General features: G+C 46.5%; 2 protein-coding genes across 3 annotated transcripts in view; one reads left to right on the top strand and one right to left on the bottom strand.

Moving 5' to 3' along the window:
- ADCY1 (adenylate cyclase 1) overlaps positions 1–22,919 on the bottom strand; it is a 498,640-nt gene that overhangs the window by 267,044 nt on the left and 208,677 nt on the right. The gene's annotated exons all lie outside the window — the stretch shown is intronic.
- IGFBP3 (insulin like growth factor binding protein 3) lies at positions 9,299–22,150 on the top strand. Its single transcript, XM_049823806.1, has 4 exons — positions 9,299–9,689; positions 12,994–13,223; positions 15,524–15,643; positions 21,913–22,150. The coding sequence occupies exons 1-4, from the start codon at positions 9,299–9,301 to the stop codon at positions 22,036–22,038; spliced, it is 867 nt and encodes a 288-aa protein (XP_049679763.1). The 3' UTR covers positions 22,039–22,150.

Consider the following 22,919-nt stretch of genomic DNA (forward strand, 5'->3'; position numbering starts at 1 on the left):
AGCTGAATTCTGGATTCAAAACCACCATCCCATACATAATGACTTCTTGAACAGGTCATCCTTTGAATACCAACATATAATAATAATAATAATAATAATAATAATAATGCCTAGTGTCCTTTACATTTTCTAGCATGTGAGGTGAGAGATGCGTTCATTCTCTTCATCTCCTTGTGAAGTGTTATTTTTCCCAAATTTACTGTGAAGTAATATGCAGGGCTTCATTCTCTTTCCCCTCCTGCCAAATTTCACCATTCTAGCTCCATTAATTTCAGTGGAGATGGTCTTAATTCTTAGCAGTGTTATGAAAGGACAATTAAAGCAGTGAGAGCACAAAGTGAAAAGGATTCCACAAATTATGTGACTGCCATAGTGTGCCTTCCTAACACTAACTCCCCATGAGAGATTATTTTGTTTCACTGACAGCTAGCAGCGTTTCATTTGTAGAGACATGCTCCGCAATGACATCTCTTCAGACAATCAGAATCACAGAATCATTTAGGTTGGAAAAAACCTTTAAGATCATCGAGTCCAACCGTTAACCTAACACTGCCAAGCCCACCACTAACCCATGTCCCTGAGTGCCATGTCTACACATCTTCTAAATACCTCCAGGGATGGTGACTCAACCACTTTCCTGGGCAGCCTGTTCCAGTGCTTGACAACCCTTTCAATGAAGAATTTTTCCTAATATCTAAACCTCCCCTGGCGCAACCTGAGGCTGTTTCCTCTCCCCCCAGACATCAGCAGGTGAGCTTCAAGTGCCCACATTTTCAAGTTACTTTAAATATAATGTCCAATAATAAACAGACCACAGTCCTTCTCCTCTAATAAACAAGAGAAAATTTCCAAGGGATTGTGCTGTAACTCCAGATGCCTATAAAAATCCACATGAACAAGTAGTTTGCTGCAGTGCTATCAGATCAGTAAGTTGAAGCAGTGAGTACAGAAGCTCCTATTTCTGCACTGGGTGCACTTTGGGGCTGTATTTTGGACTAGTCCACTAGACCTAATGTCTCTCTGCCCATGGATTGAAGGGCCACTCGTTAGTTCAGACCCAAATGCCCCCAGGTCATCAGGAATATTGCCAATGACTTCAGCGGCAGGAACAGGATTTGATATAGCCCCCTTGTTTTGTGGTCACACCCGCATATATAACAAGGAGATGTACATATCTTTACAGCATCATTCGTGACATTTATCCTTCTGAGAAAGTACTGTACACAGAAGAAGCAGAGTGCTTGTTTGTATGCTGTGATTCGACTTCCCAGATTCTCCTAAGAACTGACAGAGTTTGTGGCTCAGAGCCAAACCCAAGACATACAACACTCTTGTGAATTGCAGAGATAGGCTTTGTGCAAGGATAACTATGCTGAACTTTGGAACCAGCCTAGTTTACAATCTTTTTTAAAAAAATCACAATAATTTTCTGACTAACCCTCAGGGAGATGGAGTTTTGAAAAACAGAACAACAACAAGAAGCATCAGACAGCATGGAATACTAAGCATGCGTCATCAAATACGTCATATGTATTTCTGTTCTCTTTCTAGGTATGGCTTCCCAGACTTGAGATTATGACTATATTTAAAAAAAAAAAAAAAAAAAAAAAAAAAGTGTTTTTCTGTTGTGTCCCTGAGAAATTCTTCCTTTCAGTCTGTAGCAGATCTGAGGAGCCCTTTCTGCAGTTTCCACATCCAGTGCCCAAATTCATGCACATACTCTAGCTAAAGACCCTAACTAATGGCTCCTAAAAGGACAGAGATTCCTATTATATTTGATGAATTTAGGATCAGATCACTCATAATGATACTACTGCACTGTGCCAGTCTTCTGTCATCAAGAGATGCTTCAGTGTTGTGGAGCCATTCAAATTTTCCAGCAAGTATTAAACTCAGCCGTGTTTTGATTTGATTTTGTTGTTCCTGTTCTGCTTTGGGAAAAGGCTGAAATGCCCACTGACAACATATTCAACATATTTGCAATCAACAAAGCATCTATCAAACAAAACTCGCTTGTGAAAACAAGCAATTAAGCACCTCTTATCCAGAAGACTTTCTCTTACATTTTAAACTGTCTACACTAATCCTAATAAGTATAGCAAACTTATTTTTCCTACAGGAAGGTACAATTTCTGTATCCTGATTTTTCTCCTTTCTAATTCTGTCCTATGCATGGTCCTGCACTACTCTTGTTGCATGCCATTGTAAAGAAAATAGGTTTCAGACTGAAAACCTAGCAGGCCTGTTACACATGTATTGTGCAATAAGCATTATGAAGTGCTTAAAGCTTCAGAATCTACGAACTAGTATCTTTTATTGAAAGTATGCCCTGCATGTCCAAGAGAACAATTATTTCTGAAGTCTTCTTAAAAATATGGGCCTACACTGAAAAAAAGAAAAAAAAAAGGGGGGGGATTCATTTGGAATTGATATTTGAGAAATTACCTATTACTTGGTCTCTTGTCAGCATTCTCATGGTGGACATAAAAATTATTTAATTAATTAGCAACGGTACTCAAAATTATAAGTTGCTTATACAACAGAAAGCATGAACACTGTTGTCTTCCAAGAGATTAAAATCCTAGTCAGGGAAATGCAGTAGGTCAGTCAACTGAAGTAGAGCGGGAACTGATGGTAATTAGAGTGGTTTTCTGCATACCTGAGTTACTGGTAAAAATTATGTGTATAATAATTGACTATTGTAAGATCATAGCCTATCACTCCCTTAGGCATTAGCACCCAGAGGGCTGAGATACGTAACAGCAGACATTCGTATAGACCTGAGACCTGCCAGGTGTGATCAACAGAAGAAAGGACCTTAACTCCTGGCAGACCTTAGAGCAGCCTGCTAGTGCCTAAAGGGAGCCTACAGGAAAGCCGGAGAGGGACTTTTTACAAGGGCACGTAGTGACAGGACAAGAGGTAGTGGCTTTAAACTGAAGGAGGGTAGATTTAGATTAGATGTAAGGAAGAAATTCTTCCCTGTGAGGGCAGTGAAGCACTGGAGCAGGTTGCGCAGAGAGGCTGTGGCTGCCCCATCCCTGGCAGTGTCCAAGGCCAGGCTGGATGGGGCTTGGAGCAACCTGGGCTGGTGGAAGGCGGCCCTGCCCATGACATGTTAGAAGTAGCTGATCTTTAAGGTCCCTTCCAATCCAAACCCTTCTATGGTTCTATGAACTCCTGTGAGGCCAAAGAGGCTTTGGGTATCCCATGCTGCCCAACGGTGGACTAAGATGGATAGTCCGATATCCAAGATAAAGCAAAACAGAAAAGCAGAACTGCAAAGAGAGAAGGTATGACAAGTATTGCCAATTTACAATCAACAGTTCAGTGGCTAGGGTAATATATAGGATGTTAGAGATGCCATTCTCAGCTGGAAATGGTTGAGATTTGTGTGATTTTAACTTGGGTAATTAAAACAACGGAATTAAAACTATCTATTTTCTTTTGCACACGGATTGCCCCAGAAAACTTCATGCTTTTGATACGGGGAAACTTCTCAACAGAACTCATAGCATATGCTTTTAGCTCTAACACCAGTCTGTGACAGACGATTTTACAACTTGTTTTTTTTTTTTTTTTTGCTCAACCTACATCCTGCAAAGTTTTTAACAGTGTCTTTTCTTTGTGACTTATTCTGAAGGCCACATGGTAACGAGGCATCTAGATTTGCAGGCATTAAAATTACTGCCTTTTTTCTATAATATATGTAATATAGATGATACTTTATAAATATAGTGAGATATTGTTTTACTGTAACATAGTGTCACGAAGGGATGGGATTAGTGACTAGAGAAAAGAATAAGCTCATGCTAAATTAATTTCTCACATAATGTCTTACACTTTTTGTCTTCTGACCCTGATTGTATGTAAATCCACCTTAACATGAGGTATGTTCATGACTCACTCATTTATAGAATTACCTAAAACTTAATGTATTCATTCAAAATCAAATACACGTAAAGAAGGTCAGTTCTCCATGCACTCCAGTCTCAGCAGCAGTCTGCTTCCTGTAATCCAAAAATCACTTATTTTTCCACCTTAGCACCTCACTGAGATTTTAAGGTACAATATGATTTTTTTTTAGTACCTTTTTTTTTTTGACTTGTGGACAGAAGTTCAAGTGTGTCAGTAAATCTAGCTCCAGCAGACTGTACGTTTTTGAAGCAGCAGCATTGCTCCTCTTACCTCCTGTGACACCTGCGTTTTGGAACTTGCGCAATACCCAGACTGCTGTCTGCGGTGTGGGTGTGGAGAACACCTGGTCCAGCAGCAATCTCTTCTCTTCTTATGAAGAAGTCTGAGAGCTAGATTTTTTGATTCATTTCCTCCTCCCTCTAATCCCCCTGTTCTCTTTAAATTCCGTAAGATTTTTATTGCCATGACACACTATATAATAGCTAACTAGTACATAAAAGAGATTAATGCCTCTCTGGGTAAGAGCTTTGTAATAGGAAACCTATCAGCTATCTTCCCTTCTTCTATTATGGCTAACAAGATATCTCAATTAGTGAAGGGAAGTGTTTGGTAACTGTTTCTGTAATACCGTCAATATATGTTCTTTAATTATGTATGCCTCTGGTAGCAAAGAAAGGGACAAATCCTGGAAAGTCTTTGCTAATGTGTAAAATGTCTCAATTCAGTTGACTTCCCAACAAAGGATTTTTTATTTCTCCTTTGGTTTCCTCATTTTATCTGCTTCCAAATTCAGTTCTCGTTTGTTCTGTCACACTGAATTCAGTTTGCCATCTTCCGACAAGCAGCACAGGGTGGCATTTGGGGGAATCCAGTACAGTTTTTGACTTTGTAAGCCCGCTTGGCTTAAGAGGTGAAGCCGGAAAATGCCTGAGAAGTTCATGTCTAGCCCCGAACCAGGAGCGGGGGTGCAGGAAATTTTCATTAGACTATATTTTTACAGATAGGTGGCAAATAATGCTGAGATCTTAATCCTTGCCTTTCTGAAAATAGTGATCTAGAAAGTATCGTTTAAATTAAGTTTAAAGTACGTATTACATCAACTGACTTCACTGTAAATCTGAGCGTTCTTCCTCTGAAAAACAAGGACATATTGAGGAAATCCTACTTTCTGCTGACTTCAGAAGTTTCTTGTACATAAAACTCCAAAGTCTGCAAAAAACAGAGCAGAGACACCCAAATTAAAGGATGCTTTGTAGATGTGGATTTAGCCCTCAACCCAAAACGAGCTATCTATCTCTAGATTTCTGTGAAGGTTTCTTTTTGGTCTGAAAAAGGAAAAGAGTTGCAAAATTACACAAGTTTTAAAATGGCATTATATAGGGAAGCTCACGCTCTTGACAGTGCAGTTCTGGGTAGTATAACCGTATGCAGTGCAACGGGACTACACTAAAAAGTCTGGATTGCTCCAAAATGTAATATGACTGCGCAGCGGCAAGTAGAGCTACTTCAACCACGACTCCAGTTCCCATGTCTTGTCCCTGTAGCAAACAGAGCCACGAATAATCAAGTACACCAAAGGTATTAGTTCAGCTAATGCACCAGAGAAGAGAGAGCTGAAGATGAAGGAGGCAGGAGGATCAAGTGGAAGGGGAAATAAAGTGCATCTTTTTTGTGCTTCCATAAATTACACGTTCATTCTCTAGAGCAATGGGAGGAGGACGTGAGATTCTCTGAAGCACAGCACCTTTCAGTTGTTCTTCTTCTGCTCTCCATCGTCCAGAACTGACTGTAGAGGTTCAGTACAACCCTACGTGACTTTTGTCTCTCCCTCTTCTCCCGGTAAAACTGAATAAACAGGAAAAACAAAAATTGCAAAGCCTCTAGAATAAACAGTAAATATAAATGTGGAAGTTCAGATCTGGTACAGTTTTACAAGCATTGCTACTTTGCATATTTAGCCCTTGGCCTTGTCCACACAGAAGATTTCCATCAACTTTACTAAGGTTTGGTCTGTAAGTATAATTCAGCTGTCAGCTATAGGTGTGTGCTGGGGATTTTTGGTTTGGGGTTGTTTTTTTTTCTTTATGAATTTCTTATCTGGCTTTCCACATACAGTGGTATTCATCTTCTGATTGCCAAGTAGGGCTTTGAACCCAATTTTGTCATTCATATAAAGGCACTGTAATGCAGTGCCTGTTGGTTAATAGAGTACAAACAGCTAATTGTTTAGCAAAAGCTGTTAGGCCGACCTGATCTTTGACACATCACTGGCTTTCTGCTCGCTTACTGCCAAGGTGATTCAGCCACGTCTCTGGCAGCGTTAATTTCCCACTTGGAGTGCGTTTTGTTCAAAGTACCTTGATGTTGCATTAACCTTGGTTTATGCTATTTAAAACTATATACTAAGTTTGCCAATTGTGTATTAAAAAAAAAAAAAAGGGACCACTTTTATTTGCTGAAATTGTAAGTATCACCTTGTATTAACAGGACTTCAAAAAGGTGCACCACAAAGTTTATGGAATGTTATAAAAGAAAGAAGAGAAAGGAAAAAAAGGTCTTTCTGATGGTGGGGGTCAAGTTTCAGCTTGATAAAAAACCGTTCATGCCACAGTTTGAAATACAAGTTACACTGGTATTAGTGTGTAAGTAAGAGGTGTACGACTGGTGAAGGAAAAGGGTTGCTCTCTTTCATCCCTTCCATCCCTTAATTCCCTTTGCCCCATTTCACATCTCTTTTCTCAGCATTTCCTCTGCATTATTGTTTCAGTTCTGAAAGCAGCATGCTATAAAAGCTCGCCCCGAGTGAAAAGATGCCTGTATACGTACAGTGTGCAGTGCTACCCTACTGTGTTACTGATGCAGCAGAAAGGAAGGAGGCCTCCTCTGTCTGCTAGACCTAATCCGAGTTCTCCCGATACGTGCTGCCAGACAATCCCAAAGACTTTCAGAGTTCATCCCTATAAACAGTTATTAAAACCAAAGTAAAATAAAAAGGTAACAGCAAGCTCTCCTGCAACAGTCGCAACCACCCCCACCACCCCCCCAAAAAAAAACCCCAACCAACCCTGAGACGAAACATGCAATATATTGTGCTTGATCAATTCCCCCTTTGTAGATGGGCTCGCAGAGATTTAGTGAGACTCTAATTCAATCCTGGACAACCTGCGACCTCTTTTGGTCAATTAACAAAATGAGCAAGAGGACAAAAGAAGGCTGAAAAGCCTTGGTGCAGTCACCCATCGAGGCATTAAGCAAGGCTGATCTCTCTTCCAACAGATCTTTAATTTGATTTCCCGAGGAAAAGTCTCTATCTACTCTTACACCGTACTCTTCACACATAAACCCGGGTATTTTTTATCCTGCTATGCACGGTGGGTCTTTCAAGATGGTATCTGAAAGGTATCATTACTGAATGAGGAACAGAGGACACAAAGTGTATAGTTGATTGTAACTATCTAAAAAGACCTGATTTGTAAAAAGTGCAGTTTTTGAGATTCACAGCATCATGGCCAGTACCCCGAGCAATAACGCACATACTCTTCCACTTGAATTTGGACACACGAGCAGGTGATGAACTACAGGAAGGTGGGCTTCAGTGTTAATGATGAAGGGGTTGAAAATAGAGCAGTAGTCTGGCTCTTACCAGTCCCAGGGCAGAATGCATTTGCGTAAGGCAGTATCTGCGAGCATTATTGGTTTTATTCTGCATGAAGAGCAGGCTCCTATGGCTGAAACACTCTACATGTCTACGTGTACACCTCTTGAGCCCCTTCCACATCAGCTCGCGGGAGAGCTTCAGGAAGGATGGTCGCAAATTCTGGCATTGCCAATTCAGATTGTCTCCATCAAAGGCAAGCCGAGTTAACCGGGGGAGCGAAAAAAGCTGAGCAGAACGGGGGCGGAATGTGTAGTGGCTACAAAGAGAACGCAAACCCACGCATTGTGTAAAATCGACGTGGGGTTTTGAGGGGGTTGTTTGGTTTGCTGGTGTGTCCGTCCGTTCCCCCCCCCCCCCAGATTTACAAGGATGTTGCAATGGAAACCGTTTTCTTATGGGCAGAGGGAAAAGTTTTTCAGAGTTCTCCAGAAAACACTTTAAATGAGGGGAGGCACCTCCACGAGGCAGGGACGTGACACGGACCGAGCCCCGTGCGGGATAGCAACATCTGTGCAAAAGCCTGCGTGGGCGTGGGCGCGTGCAAAGGGGTTTCCCCCACCTCCCTGGACACGCAGCTTCACGCCAGCCGAAAGCCGGCCCCGAGGTGCGCCCCGGACCTGCGTGCGGGTGGGTGCGGGTGAGACACGCCTCCTCCACGGCCGGGGCTCTCCGCCGTCGGCCCCAAAGCAGGCAGGATGGTAGCGAGGGGTCCAAAAAAAAGGGCACACACACACCCCACCCCACCCCACCCCCCCCCCCCCGCCGGCTTTGCTCCCGTCTCCTCTCCCGGTGCCAAGCAGACCCAGGCGGACACGGACACGGGCACGGAGCACTTCGCCGTGAAACAAAAGGCCCGCGCCGCTGCCCCCCCGCCCCCGCTCCCCCGCGCCGTGCCCCTTCCAGCTGATTTCTAAGAGCCCACGAACCCCCCGGCACCGCCCGCCCAGCCCTCCCCGACCGAAACCTGGATTTGGCGCGGGCCGGCGCTCCCCCGCCGCGCCGCGCCGCTCGTTATTCATGGCGCGGGGCGGGCCGGCGGCCGCGGCGCTTATATAGGGCGGCCCGAGCGGCGGGAGGGGACGGCCGGGCGCGGAGCGGAGCCGGCGGCGGGCGGCGACGGGAATAAACCGGAGGGACCCTGCTCCTTTGATTTGTTTTTCTCCCCCCCTTCTCTGTTTGCCCCCCTCTCCGCTCTTTCTCCTTCTTTCTTTTTCTGGAGCGTTTTTGGACCAAGTTTTCTTCAGACCGTCGGGGCTTGGCTTTTTTAAATTTTTTTTAAAATTTTTTTTTTTTTTACTTTTACAGAGCGGGTTTTTGGGGTTTTTGGGGTTTTTTTCCTGACTGTTGTGTGTGCCCCCCCCCCCCCCAAAACCCAACCAGAAAAAAAAGTTAGTGTCAAGCCAAGCGATTCAGGCGCTCCGCAGAGAGGAGTGCGGGGGGGTGGGGGGGGTGGGAAGAGAAGGAAAAAAAAGAAAAAGTTGCCTTTGTTGCCGCCGAGCTCCCGGCACCTTTATGGGCTTGCGGGCCGGCGGCTGAAGAGCCAGCGGGCCGGCGGCGCAGCGCTCCGGGCGGCTCCCCGCCCCGCAGCCCCCCTCGCCGGCGGCGGCGCCCGCCCGCCCGGCTCTGCCCGTCCCGCTCCGCGGCGGGGGGCGCCTCCCGGCGGGGTCCGTCCCCCCCGTCCCCCCCCCCGCCCCGTCCCGGCTCCTTCCTCCGCCGGTTGCCATGGTGCCGCGGCCCGGCGTGCTGTGGGCAGTGGCGGCGGCGGCGCTGGCGCTGCTGGTCCGGCGGGCGGCGGCGGCGGCGGCCCTGGCGGGGCCGGTGGTGCGGTGCGAGCCCTGCGACGCGCGGGCGCTGCAGCAGTGCAAACCCCTGCGGCCCGACTGCGCCGAGCGGGTGCGGGAACCCGGCTGCGGCTGCTGCCTCACCTGCGCCCTGCGGCCGGGTCAGCCCTGCGGCATCTACACGGAGCGCTGCGGCGCCGGGCTCAGCTGCCAGCCGCGGCGGGAGGAGGCGCGGCCGCTGCAGGCGCTGCTGGAGGGCCGCGGGCTCTGCACCAACGGCACGGCGGGCGGCAAGCTGCGGGCGTTCCTGCTGCCCGCACCGCACGGCGCAGGTAAGGCGGGGGGCTGGGGGGGGGGGGGATGGCCAAACGGGCAGAGCTGCTCTTTTTGGGGGGGGGGGGGGAATTGGGGCCGGGGTGGGGAGGGAGGGCGCGCTGCTCCCGCGGGTGCGTGGGGCTGCGGAGCCTCCACGGAGAGAGAGAGAGAGAGAGAGAGAGAAGGGTTTGGCCCCGCTGTTGCTGGCAGGAGGGTGCGGGAGGGCCGGAGGGTGCGGGGCAGGTCCGGGAGCGCTGAGCACGGGGGGCGGGGGGGGGGTGTGTTAAATATCCCCCCTGGCCCGGGAGGGGGGTGTTGAGAACAAAGCGTTTGCACAGCGGGCTGGGAGAGGACGTTGGGGTTTCGCCCGCGCTGCAAATAAATCTTCGGTCGAGCGAAGCTTTCCCGTAGCTCTTGCGCGGCTTGTAAAGGAGAGGTTCACACAGAGCGGGGTTTGGTTGGTTTGAAGAGGAAGGGACGGTCGGAAAAAGTTCCGTTAGCACGCCCGTTTGGAAAGTTAAGACGGGGAAACTTGGGATTCGGATCAAGAAAGCACAGCCCCTCTGTGCAAACATTTCACTAAGCTGTTTGCTAACCAGCTGCAAGTATGTTAACAGCTGTTTAGTAGAAAAGCGTGTCAGAAGGCTCTCTCTCCGCTGTTTGCGTTCTTAAAAGGCCGGTTTTTCCGCTAGGTTGCAGGGACTCTTTGGCTGGCCTCTCCTCAGCTGAGGAAGTGGCACCAGCGCTCCAGCTAACGGGCTGCTACGAGAGCAGGAGATGCCTTATTACAAGTATTTATGTCCCGCGCCCAGGCCGTGACAATTTGAGCGACAGGGCAGAGGTACTCGCTGAAGTTTTAAATCTCATTGGAACATGGAGCGGCTTCCTTCATCCCATCAACTTTGGGTGTTCGTCCTCGGCGCCAGCTGGAGACGAGGGGGCGAGGGCTGGTTGTCAGGGTCGGTGCTGTTCGGTGGAGGGGTAGAGCTTCTAACGGTGGCCGTTAGGGAAGACGGAGCTGCGCTTTGCCGAAAATCTTTCCGTTTTCCGCCTAAATAGTCCTACTGCCGAGTTCCTGTTTCTGCATTCCTGGCTGAGGGAGAACTCCCCATTTTGAAGTCGGTAGGAGCTTTGATTCCTTAAAAAGTGCAGAAGTCGGACCCTCACAGTCCACGTTCAGGGGGTGAGGGCTGCAAACCCGGGGTGCGAGAAGGAAGAAGTTGGCTGAACCCGTGCGGCCCGCGGTGCCCACCTCCTCACGGGGACCGCTCCTCCAAATCCTGCACTCCCTGGTCCGGACAGCTAGGGCCCGCCTCGTGCTCCGCTGTTGGTCGTTCCTAGTTGGCAGAAATCGCTGGAAATCGCTGTGGGGTGGTGTATGTTACAGTACCTCCTCAAGAGCAGCTGCAGTAGGCCGCTGACTTGCTTTCCAGTTCAGTTTTTTGGGGGCACAAAAGTGTCAAGTGGTAGCGTGCGTGTGCAGCCCTTCTAAGCCGTTTTTTAAAAGAGAGCAAGGAACTCTCATAGCGGTTTTGTTTCTGTTACGAGGGTGCGAAGCTGACACGGCACCAAGTTTTGTGAAACGGAGTTAATCGAATATGCTTCCCAGTTGAAAATGTGGCATTATGACCGTTTTCCAAATCGAAGTGTAAGAAGTGCTGTTGAAACGCAGTGGCCTATCTAAACTGAAATGACCAGCCTGGTAATTATTTAATGCACATTAAGAGGATTTTATACTTATTTTTTGGTAGAGGAGGCAAACTAATGGACTGCACTTACTGCAGAAAACCTGGCAGCCCTAGTGTTTATATATTTAGGAGATTCAGGTTTATAGCATTTTATTGTGTCATTTCTTGCAAACTTCATTAAGAATGTGGAAAAAAAAAAACAAACCACTGTTTAAAACCAGGACATTAAACCACCAGAAATATGTTCAAATACCACTGAGAGTCTGAGTTAAACCCACAAAAGCCAGGAAATTTAGACTTAGGACTTAAACTTCCTTAATCCATTTGCACTGGCAGTTGGATTTTCCTGGTCAATTATGTCCATTGCCAGCAGTGGCTACACTAAAACCGCCGGGCCCAGGATGTCAGCTCGCATCCCTCCTCCTCCTCCCCTGTTCCTGCATATTGGCAGTGCCACGGTACTGCTGCCTGTGGGGAAAAATTTAGAGTCAATGGGCTGCGTGAACGTGGGCTTTCAGGTTTAGCACCGAATTTCTTGGCTTTTGTGGTTTTCAGTGAGCCATCAAGTGCAATTTTAATACAGATTTCCAGGATGTTCCCTGCACATCAGTTATCATTGTGCACTCCCAATATGATTTCCTTTAAAAAAAAAAAAAAAAAAGTGGCCAGCAGCCAAGGCAGCGACTCGTGGGACTTAGCTACTTAGCTGATAGTAATATCCAAACTCGAAAAATTCCCTGGAGGAAACGCAGCCAGTTACAGTTACACTGCAGGAGTCTCCTCAGAGGGAGAAATGCAGTGTAAACAAATACCTCAGGAGGTACAGGAACACTAGGCTTATGCAGTATTTTGGAAAAATGTGCTTCTCCTGTATTTTTGTGGACGGTAGTTTAAAGAGAAAATATTTTTGAAGCTTGTGATGAAAGCAGATGTTTGTCCTTTGACACCATTACAGAATGAATGGCATTTTTTTGTCCATTACCCTTAAAGTGCTTTTCGTACACTTAGAAATGTTTCTGATTTTAACAGCAGAAGAATGAAGACGTGCTATTTTATTTTTTCCTTCCCTGTTCTGCATGTTGAATAAAATTAAGAAAGGAAAAGTATTAAAAATAGCTACCTAGAACTGTGAAACTCAGCGTGGTAGAATTTGTTGTATGAATGCCTCTTTAAAAAAAAAAAAAAAAAAAATCACCATCCTGGGGAAGACAGAGTCACACCACAGCCCAGAAGTTACCCACGCAGCCGCGTCCAGCTGAAGTTGACGGAGCCGGCCGTGGGTCGGCAGCCGGTGGGGCTGCCGCGGGCGCCACGGGGCGAGAAGCGGGGGCGGTGGTGGCTGGCGGCCGAGTGGAGGTGGCCGGTTTTCGAGTGTCGGGCAGCCTGCGGGGATGGGGCGGTTGGGTGCCTCGCGAGGCTGCCGGGAGCAAGGGGATGCTTCAGTTACAAAAGGGCATCGCTCGGCAGCAAAGGCACGGATGCGTGCGGAACGCTGAGTTGTTCGTCCTTTTACATATCGCTGGTTTGTGAAGGAAAATTAAGCTCGTAAACTCGTCTGGAGGCTTGTTGCCATTCCGGATGCAGCTGGCAGTTGATTAACATTATTTCTTCACTGCATTTGTTCTTCTCGAAGGAAATTCCAGTGATTCAGAAGAAGAAGACCGGAGTACCAGCAGCAGCGAAAATCAGGCCATCCCGAACTCTCACAGGGTGCCAGATTCCAAACTGCATCCACCGCACATCAAAATAGATATCATCAGGAAAGTGCAAGCCAAAAATACGCAGCGCTATAAAGTGGAATATGATTCGCAGAGTACAGATACACTGAATTTCTCTTCTGAATCCAAACAAGAGACTGAATACGTAAGTACTTTTGTAAATGGAAGGGCGTTTCCCAGCACGTGAGCGTGCGCCTGCGTGTGTACGTATATGCGTGTTGTGCGTATGACAGGATAAGTACATTAAATAACTAAATGGTGGTAATTGTTGTAGCCATTTAGGGCATTCCAGCTGTTTCACTGGTAAAACTATTGGCTCTGCAAATGCAGACAACCAGCAGACCGAGCAGACCACGTTCAGAAAAGACGGAGGCCTAACACAATGATGTTTACATTGATGCAAGTATGATTTTCACTAAGAGATCCAAAGTTCTCGTTCCCCCCTGTAATTATCACACATTTGTGTGAGCGGACTTGGGACAGGTTTAATAGTGCCATCGTTAAATTTGGTCGCAAACAGAGTAATGCTTCCTCCTGATAACCCGGTGGTTGTCCTTGTGCCTCTGCCAGACGGCCTAAAAAATACACCTGGATGTGCTTCGACGTTTCATCGGAAGCGTCGTGGTGAGACCAGATGTGGCTTCCCATCTGCAAAAGGAGGTTTTGAAACCTGCATGAGGTGGAAGGTTGTGTCTGAAGAAAGGGTGGCCTCCAAGTTAGGACAAGCTTAGTTTGTCACTGATGTCCAGCCCATCTAGTAAAAACACTTCAGTATCTGCCTTCCAGCATGTCCTTCTCCCGAAAACGTGAAGTAAACTGCCTGCAGTAAAAGAATGACCTCGGGTAGCTCTGAGGAAATCGGGTCCTGGTCTTGACTAGGATGAACATTTCGCTTACACGGTAGTTGGGCCCCGTGAGCAAAGACTTGCCAAGGCTGCTGGTCTCCGTAAGAACCAGAAATAAGTCCACTGGGGACAGGTGCCCTCGTCAGCAAATGCCCTTCTAGCTGTGTCTGTATCTTAGCTTTTGATATTGCTCTCTGTGACTTTGGAGAGAGGAAAAAAAAGCTGTTTGCTCTTTTTGTAGGCCTAACTCAGGACCGGGTACTTGAACGTGCGTGATGTGCAGTCAGCGTGTCTGAGCAGTTTCGGGTTTTTAAGGAACTGCCAATAAGAGCAGCAATTTAAAGCGCATGTTTAGAGCTTGTGAGGTTGACATGGAAAGAAAACATACGAAAGCAGCAAGGAAGGTCTTCGTTAACCAAAAAAATGAGTTCTAAACTCCAGTAGAACTGTGGAGTCTGTATGCTTTCAGACACTCACAGGGAAGGCACTTAACATGAGCAAACTATTAGTATTACCACTTGAAAGTATAAATGTCATTACCTCACTAATTAAAAATTGCACCAAGTGAATCTTTGTGTTGATACAGCAACTTAAAACGTATTAAACCCTGCAACCATGCAAAGGAATGTTTCAGGTCTCCGCTGAAGAAGCAGGCTGGTGGACTGAGTCCGTAATGTGCCCAGACAGGAGCGTAGCTAAGGACAGAGTTTGGAGGCTGCGACTCGAATCCCGATCCCACTGCTGACGCTGCCTGTATTCTCGGCCCCTGGCAAACCGTGAACTCCTCCGCTCCTGGTTTTCTGACTGCAAAGTGGGGCTCGTAATGCTTTACTCCCTACCCTGAAGGGCTGCAGTGAGAAATAATTAGTTGGCGTTTGAGACATGCTCTTAAAAGTGCTTCTGGAAGTTCTTTTTGGCTCATCGTCCTAGAGCTAATCCTCACCGCATTGTTGTCAGCCTTTCGCAGGTGGAGAAAGTGAGGCAAAAAGTGACATACTTATCTAACGAGACTGTTGTGTGCAACCATTCCTTTGCACGGCTGCGTCCATTTGGTCCGGTTGAAATTGGGCCTTGTTGTCCAAAGTTCCCGTATTTTTATATATACGTATACATTATGTATGCCAAACTATTTGTTTTCAATTAAATCCATTTCATTGAAGATTTCAAATCCAGCAGAATCACAAGAATCAAATGGCATTAGGGAAGATCTACCAAGTGGTCTAGTTCCAGTTGCCTACCGCCTTCTTTCCCCACTTGGTGCCAGGCCAGCTTTTCCAAACCTAAATTATGTTAACGTAGGATTGATTTACATACTGGTTAAGCCTTCCCGTAGGTATGCGTGGCTGTGATTTTGACTGGAAACGCCAGTCTGTGCCTCAGCATAGCATAAGGCCTTCAGTGTTTAGAAATCGGTAAAGCAGAAAGTCAGAATTTTATCTGTGAATGGTCTGCCTTTTGACATATCCAGCCATCCCTTTGTTTTAATGGATTTGCCTGGGTTTGTGCTTCTTGCCCTTTAGAGATTTATTAACTCTTGGGTGAAAGACGGCGTTTGGGAATGACGTTTCACCTGTGCTTTCTAAAATATGCTCATTAACAGGGTCCCTGTCGTAGAGAAATGGAAGACACTTTAAACCACCTAAAGATCCTGAACGTCTTGAGTCCCAGGGGCTTTCATATTCCCAATTGTGACAAGAAGGGGTTCTACAAGAAAAAGCAAGTAAGTGCAGTCTCTCGATCATTTCAGTGAATGCACTTCACCTTTTCTGCATTTTGCTGAACAATCTTGCCAGCAAGGTGCATTGTCTATCATTTTACAGAGGCACTAGTTTTAGGACCTCGTCTGATAGCGCTGAACCTTGTCAAGTGGGGACAGTGTTTTTATTTTCTGTTGGTCATGACAACAGATTCATTTGAGAAACTTCATACCTAATCACTCATGGGTTGGCTGGTGTCCTAGATACTAATGCCCTTTGGTTTAAAAAAAGCAGTGCCTCTGTAATAACCCACAGAGCTAAATGTTGCAGTCACCATATGACTGCAATAGATCAATGCTTTGAATTGTAAATAGCTGCTTGAGAGTTCCTAGAAGAACTGCGCTGGATCACGTTACAAAAAGCAACTTGAGAAAGGTATATATCTGTCCTTTATGTGCTACACAGATCGCTTCCCAAATCCAGGTCATGTTATCGTGAAAGTGATACATCTAGTAGTTACTCTGCAGCAAGGATGGCTTCTCAGTCCTCTTTGGTTCTGGGGTTGTGACCTTTCTTGACAAATGCAGACCTAAACTGCAGGTATTTATGCTTCAGTCGTGCATGCAGGTTGAGCTGCGGCAGCATCCTCCGTTCGGGGCTGCCCTTGAAGCTCATTCAGAAACCAGGGGAAGGGCAAGACCTGCCAGGTTCGTTGCTTAGTGTGCACATCCCACCTAATTCCAGGGTTTAGTTAGTGACCTGCCTCCAAACGCGTAATTCCAAAACTTCCTGAATTCAAAAGTTGAAGATTTTCCTCGAGGCAAACCCTCTGTAAGGCCAGATTTTGTTTGCGGACGGTCTTGTCTCTCCCATTTGGGTTTACGTGAGTCGGCCGCTCTCTCTCTCTGGTTACCGGCCAAAGGAGCGGCTGACTCCGCGTTACTGGTGCTGATGCAGTTCATGGGTCAGAAGTGAGAGGCCAACCTCTGACCAGGCAGCCTTATTTCAGGAATGGCATCCCTCCGGTTTTTGGCTTCCAGCTTTCTTAGAAACAGTCTTTCCCTTTCGGGTGTTCCCTGGAGTTCGGGGTTAAGCCGGCAGTGTCAGGTGGGGCGTTTGCAGTAGGGCTGAGGCTTCCAGCCTTCCCTCCTGCCGTCAGCCCAGCACCGACTGCGCTGGTTGACCTTCGCTGCACGCTGCTGAGCGCGTCTACGCGTCCCCAAGCGGGGACGGAGTTTCTTCTTGTCGTCTGGAGTCTTGGGAAAAGTCCGTGTCGTTCCTCTCCCGCCGCGCGTAAACTAGCAGAGAGCAGTGCTCGCATCTCGGTCTGCGTTTGCTCAGAAAATGCGTTGGACTGCCACGTGGAGTGAGGCTAGGGCTGTGTTTTGCGCCTGTGCCATGAAAACATTTGCTTAGTTACTCTAGAACAGCACATCATTTGACTGCATTCAAGTCACACGAGCGTTTTGTAGCCCTTTTGCTTCTGTAGGTGTTCCAGAAGACCGCAGGTTGGTATTTACCTTGTTCAGTAGATCTTGCTTTCGTCTCTCTGCAGCCTCTGAGGTTTTTGCTTCGTCAGCAAAAAGGTGGTGGTTTGCACGCTGTCTCTGGCATGTGCGTGTAGTAAATTAGATCCACAGTAAGCACGTATTAAAGTGCCTTACTTTAAAGGATGACTGTACTTGAAAGTGCAGTCACAGTCCTGCCACTGAGGCAGAAAAAAAACGAAATACAGAGTCAAAAAAAAAAAAGGAAAGACAGATGATACGCTTACCTGGTCTTTGTTACTAGAAGTTGATTTACGAGAATAAGGTGTTGGTATGGAGCAAAGGTGCTTCTGCCCTCTGTGTAGTGTCCGTGCTGCCTAGAGGCTTTCAGGGTGCTGTAGGAGGTTCCTGCGCGATGGGTCGGCACATGGAGAGGGTGAAGGGGCACTTCCACAGCTGGCCAGCCTTGTCAGACACCGTGCCAATTCCCACGGGTCCAGCAGCTTCAACGGTAGTTGGAGACAACTCAGGATCGTGTAGGAGATGCCCACAGATGGAGCCCTTGTGGGTAAATGTACCTGAAGTGCAGCTGGAGTGCTTCTCGTGGGGCTTACAGAGCCGGGCTGCTTCTCACGAACAAAATACGAACCACAAGTAGTGTATTCGAGTTGAGTTGCCCTCGTAGAACTAACTCCTGGAAAAACACGTTGGTTTGAGAAGCGAGTCCGCTCCAGACTGAATTCACTGTCCGCGAGGCAATGCGATGGTTGTGTGTGTCTGGTTTTCTTTTTGGAGTACCAACGCGTAGGTCTGACGTTTCAGGCGCTGTGAGTAGGTGTCTAATCTCACGAACAGAATGTTAGGCTGTTTTATGAATTTCCTTCATTGCTAGTATTAGCAGCATTCAATCTGTAATTCAATTATAATTCTGTTGTGACAACAAAATTCAGGATAATATGTTAGGAAATATACAGTGAATCCATCAAAAAATGAGCGTGAGCTGGGCAATTTTAATTCTGGAAACAGCTGCCAAAACCACTGCCTAGGATGATAACACAGATAGGTGTGTGATGGTAGGAATCATCCCCCTGGAAAGCACTAAAACTCGTTCAGGAGGCGCTTCACATGTTGCTGTATTCTGCCTTCCTGGTCACCCACTCTTCCAGTCAAGTTGAAAGCAGTTATTTTTCAAGACTTTTGTAGATAACTAGGAGTTGACTTTTCCGGAACAACCATAGGGAATAATTTGCATACGTGAATCAATTTTAAGAACGTAAATTTACCTCTCAGGGTATAACATGAAAAATACTTCATGCCTTGTGTTTATATATAAACTTTTTTAAAATCAGACCTATTAAAATTTAGAATTCTTTGTCTTAATAAATCACACATGAAAGGCCGTACTATTCAACTGTGGCATATAGGTATATTTACATGGAATAGGTTGATACAGGCACGTTTCTGCCTCAAGCATGGAAAAAAAGGTTTTGATGAAATTAGAATTATTATATGGGGCAATTACTAGACTTGCCCCATATTTGTGTACCGGAGCCAGATACTCACCTAAATGTGAGCTGGCATCATTCCACTGAAAACAGAGTTGGGCTTGACGGGAGCCAAAACGGCTCGCAGTGTATGTCAGTGCTGTCTGCAGTCTGTTCTGGGAGACCAGGGCCGTAGCTCCACGGAGACCTCTGGCCCGACCAGGAATTCAGTGGGATACCATATGCTTTGCTGCGCCCCACGAATGCCTCTGCGGCACTTCTTTGTGGAAGGGAGAGGGGCAGGTGGCATGGAAGCTGGCAGCTGGTGTTTCTATCAGAAGTAATTACTGGCTCCACCGCTTGGGCAGTTTTCCAGCTTTTTGGACTTCTGAAGTCATATGGAAGAGCTGGGCAGAGCCTTGAAATGTACGTGGAGTACAAAATTCAGAAGAGCGGATATTTATATGTATATTTTTTCTATATGAACTTACGTCCACCGCTTATGTAGGGGATGCAGGAAAGCTGCTTCAGGATAAAAGCATGACTTTTGAATCGGAAGTCCTTTATTACTGACAGCATGCCTGAGAGGGTAGTACAAAATCGCAGATTGGGAAAGGTAAACTGTTTTCCTCACAGAGCGTTATTTCAGCTGTAGAATGATCTAAGCGTTTTGTTTTCCAAATGGGTTGTCTAGAAGAAATTAAAAAAATATATTAGTAGTAGGGAAGGTGTTCCTGCAGACTAACTTAATGTTGTAGTTAATTCTGAAAATTGATTTTGCAACTGTAAAAAGCAGTCAAAACCTCCAACAACATGAGATAACTTTAATTGATCATTTGTTTTGAGAGTGATGCAAGCCTATGAATCAGCGGGAGTTGTGTAACATACTTCATATAGTACTTCTAAAAGGGGAGGCTGCGTTACTATTATTAGCAGAAGTGTAGTTTCATTGCCGGAGCACCAGGCTGGCAGCCAGAAGCCCTATGCTCTAATTCGTGCTCCATCTGTGCCTGCTCTCTTGGGAAAAACAACTCGAGAACTGCTGCCTCAGTTTCCTTGTCTGTAAAATTTCAGTTGTGCAAAGGCTGCTGTTTATGAATTCCTCAGTTTTGAGCATGACGAATATAAGTCACTAAATGTTAATACCACTCAAACTAGAGTCCAGTCCAGTCGCCACCAAAGTTGGAGGAAAATCTCCCAATGACATCAGTGGACTTTGAGCAGCCATTCGTGGAAGTCCTGGAGAATGCGGACAAGCCCTGGTCAGGCTTTTGAGACAATAAACATGAGCTGTAGAGCTTAACGTTTAAAGATCTAGTGCCGAAAACCAGCTGAACAGGTGACTGGAACTCAAATGCAGCTAACCACGTAGCTTAGCAAATTATTAATGTAGCTGTTCTATCAGTAGGTTTGAACTTCTTCACCTTCTCCTACAATAAGCTGATAGGTACTTTAAGCTTGATCTCGTCATCCTGCTGCCGTCCGTTTGCATAGGGCTAATGCAGAAGGACTGCAAATTCAGGGAAGAGAAGGCATCGTGTTATTTCTGCGCTGGGCTTGTTACTCAAAAAGATATCACGGTGGTAGATTAATTTGCAGTTCCGGTGACTAATATTACTTCATTTACTCTAATATAAAATAAAATAAACAAGATGGAAACTTGTTCAGAAGTTTGTGTCTAACGTGTGATCTGCTCCCATGTCTCTTTCCCGAGTTCCTAGTGCAAACTCTGCCCTACTCCACGCTGCCACAGATTAGTTGGCTCGGAGGCCGATGTGCTGGTGCAGGCTGTCCCAGGAGTGACCCGTCTTCACAGTTCTGTCCCAAATACCACCCTTCGGCCCGAGGTCCGAAACTAGATGTGAAAAGGGCCAGGCGCTTTGGGCAGCACGTGAAGCCCAACACATGATGTTGATGTTTCCTTGTGTACCTGCACATGGAAGAGACGCTCAGCTTTGCGAGCCGCTGCCGTACCCACGTGGGAGATGGGGACATGCCTGTCAGACTCTGGAGAACAAGCAGCTGAGCGGTAGCGGCGAAGTTTACCTGCCTTGTGCCAGCCTGAACCTCTGAAATCCTTGAATTGCTGAGATCTCAGAGGCAGTGTTTGCTCTGCTTGCGTGATGGGTAGATAGCCTTCGGAGCGCTGGGTGCTGTAAGTGGCTTCGGTCTAGCCTATCCTCCTTCACGTTGGCGATGCAACGGGCGAAACCTCAGTCTTTGAAAAGCTACGTGTATTTGTGTCACCGCCTCCTTTGTAAGTCTGTCCTGACTAAACAGCCACCTCTGTTAGCATTTGCAGCGAGGCGCGTATCACCGAATCTCAAAACTTGAGTTGACGTGGAGGCTACGTCTTGGCAATGAGGTTGACCGTGGCAAACGCAGTGAAGTAATCTGTGTCCTGGAGGCACGTGTCTTTTGAGTGGGCGAAAGCCTTGCCGGGGTCCCAGGGGCTCACAGTACGTAACTGTGTCCAGGGCTCCCTAGTGAAGGCAACCTGCAGCGTGTCATCCCCTTTAGTCTAGTTTTTACCGTTCTTGGTGCCTTGGGGAGAGCACGACTTAGTACATACTAGACTTCATAATGCATTTTTACTGCATCGCTATTTCTAAAGAGGTTCGGTGTCGTCGCCTGTGGTAGTTTCAGGTTGGTCGGCATTGCTGGCAAATTCCACCAGGCAACTGCTAAAGCTGACATAGGTTATAGACTAGTATATAAGCAACCTTATTGATAGGAAAATACACACATAAAGTTCTGGTACACCTAGCAGTTGTTGAAGTGACGACTCCCCTACAGAAGGATTATTTACCTGTTAATAAATGTCTGCCTTTATATATGCAGTATATATATATATGCACTATAACTACAGTATTGAAATTCCTCCAGCAAACAGACGCAAGCCAAGGGTGTTCACCGCTGCAATGGCTGTCTTTGCAGGACTGCGCTTTAGCGTGGAACAAATCTGTTAACTTTCTCTTCCAAGGACAGGTCCCAGTCGTCTGCCCGTACTGCTGTAAGCAGTCCTGGTGTTCAAAGGGGGCAACTGAGCCCCCTAATGTAGTAGGCGGTAGTTCATAAGGCTGTTTTCCGGTAGTTTTCGGAGCCATTTCATTGTGGAGTCATTAGACCCAAAGGGGTTGATGGGCAGAGGCGGTCAGCTTTTACTGCGGTCCTTGGGAGTGGTAATAAACGCTCTGATTCCGTCGGGTACGGCCAGGGTATGGAAGTGCAGCCATCAAACGAGCAGGAACCCCCCGCTCTGCGACGCCAAGAGCGGAGAGAGCAGAAATGGTGCCAACGGGGTCTTCCCTTCTCTTTCAGTGTCGCCCATCCAAAGGCCGAAAGAGAGGATACTGCTGGTGCGTGGATAAGTACGGACAGCCGCTTCCCGGCTACGACGGGAAGGGGAAAGGAGACGTCCACTGCTACAACCTGGAAAGCAAGTGAGGAGCGGGCGCCAGCTCTTTGGGCACCCGCGCGCGGCCGCGGGACCCGGCGGAGACCCCGGCGGGGCTGGGCAGAGGCCGCGGGCGGCGCGGCGCGGCGCGGGCAGCGACGGGCGCCGCGTCCCGCGGGACGCCCGGGGAGCTCCGAATTCCCACGTGAACCTGCACTATGGATACCCGGAGAGAGGGAAAAACACGAGGCACTTCGGAACGGATTCAGGGAGTCTCCACTGACTTTTTAGAGAACGGCCTGTGACCAATTTGATCCCGAAAGATACTGGTTTTTTATTTTAAAGAATTTATAGGGTGTAAGCTTGTAAAAGTATTAAAGAAAAGAAAAAAAAAAAAAACACCACAAAAAAAAAAAAAAAAAAACAAAAACACAAAAACCAAAACCACAAATATTTAAAGGTTAATCTTTTTTTACAGGTCTGACGGGAAACTTATCTTCACGGGTAAAAAGTTTTATAAAAATCTCAAAGAACTTTTTAAAGAAACCTATTTCTAAAATAAAAGACATGGCTATTTTTTCTGTAAAATATATTATGAATATTCTGTTAGTCTGTATTTAATATAATTGTTTTTTAATAAACTTTATTTAAATGTAACATGTGAATACCAAATACTACACAATAATTCTAGTGTATACTTCTGTATGCAAAGAGAAAGTAAGGCTACGGAATGATTTACAAATATGTATAGATCCATATGCATACACACTGACCTATTCTAGACAGTAGAAATGAATTTGTGGAGCGAAGGAATTGTTTCCAGAAGAGATTAAGTTTTGTTATTTGAAGCAACTACAAATACCAAGATAATCTTCTTTTAATTTTTTTTATTATTATTATTATTTTATTGGTATTTCTAATGTACCCATCA

This window comes from Accipiter gentilis, chromosome 20, assembly GCF_929443795.1.
Source record: "Accipiter gentilis chromosome 20, bAccGen1.1, whole genome shotgun sequence".
In the NCBI taxonomy this organism is placed as follows: Eukaryota; Metazoa; Chordata; class Aves; order Accipitriformes; family Accipitridae; genus Astur; species Astur gentilis.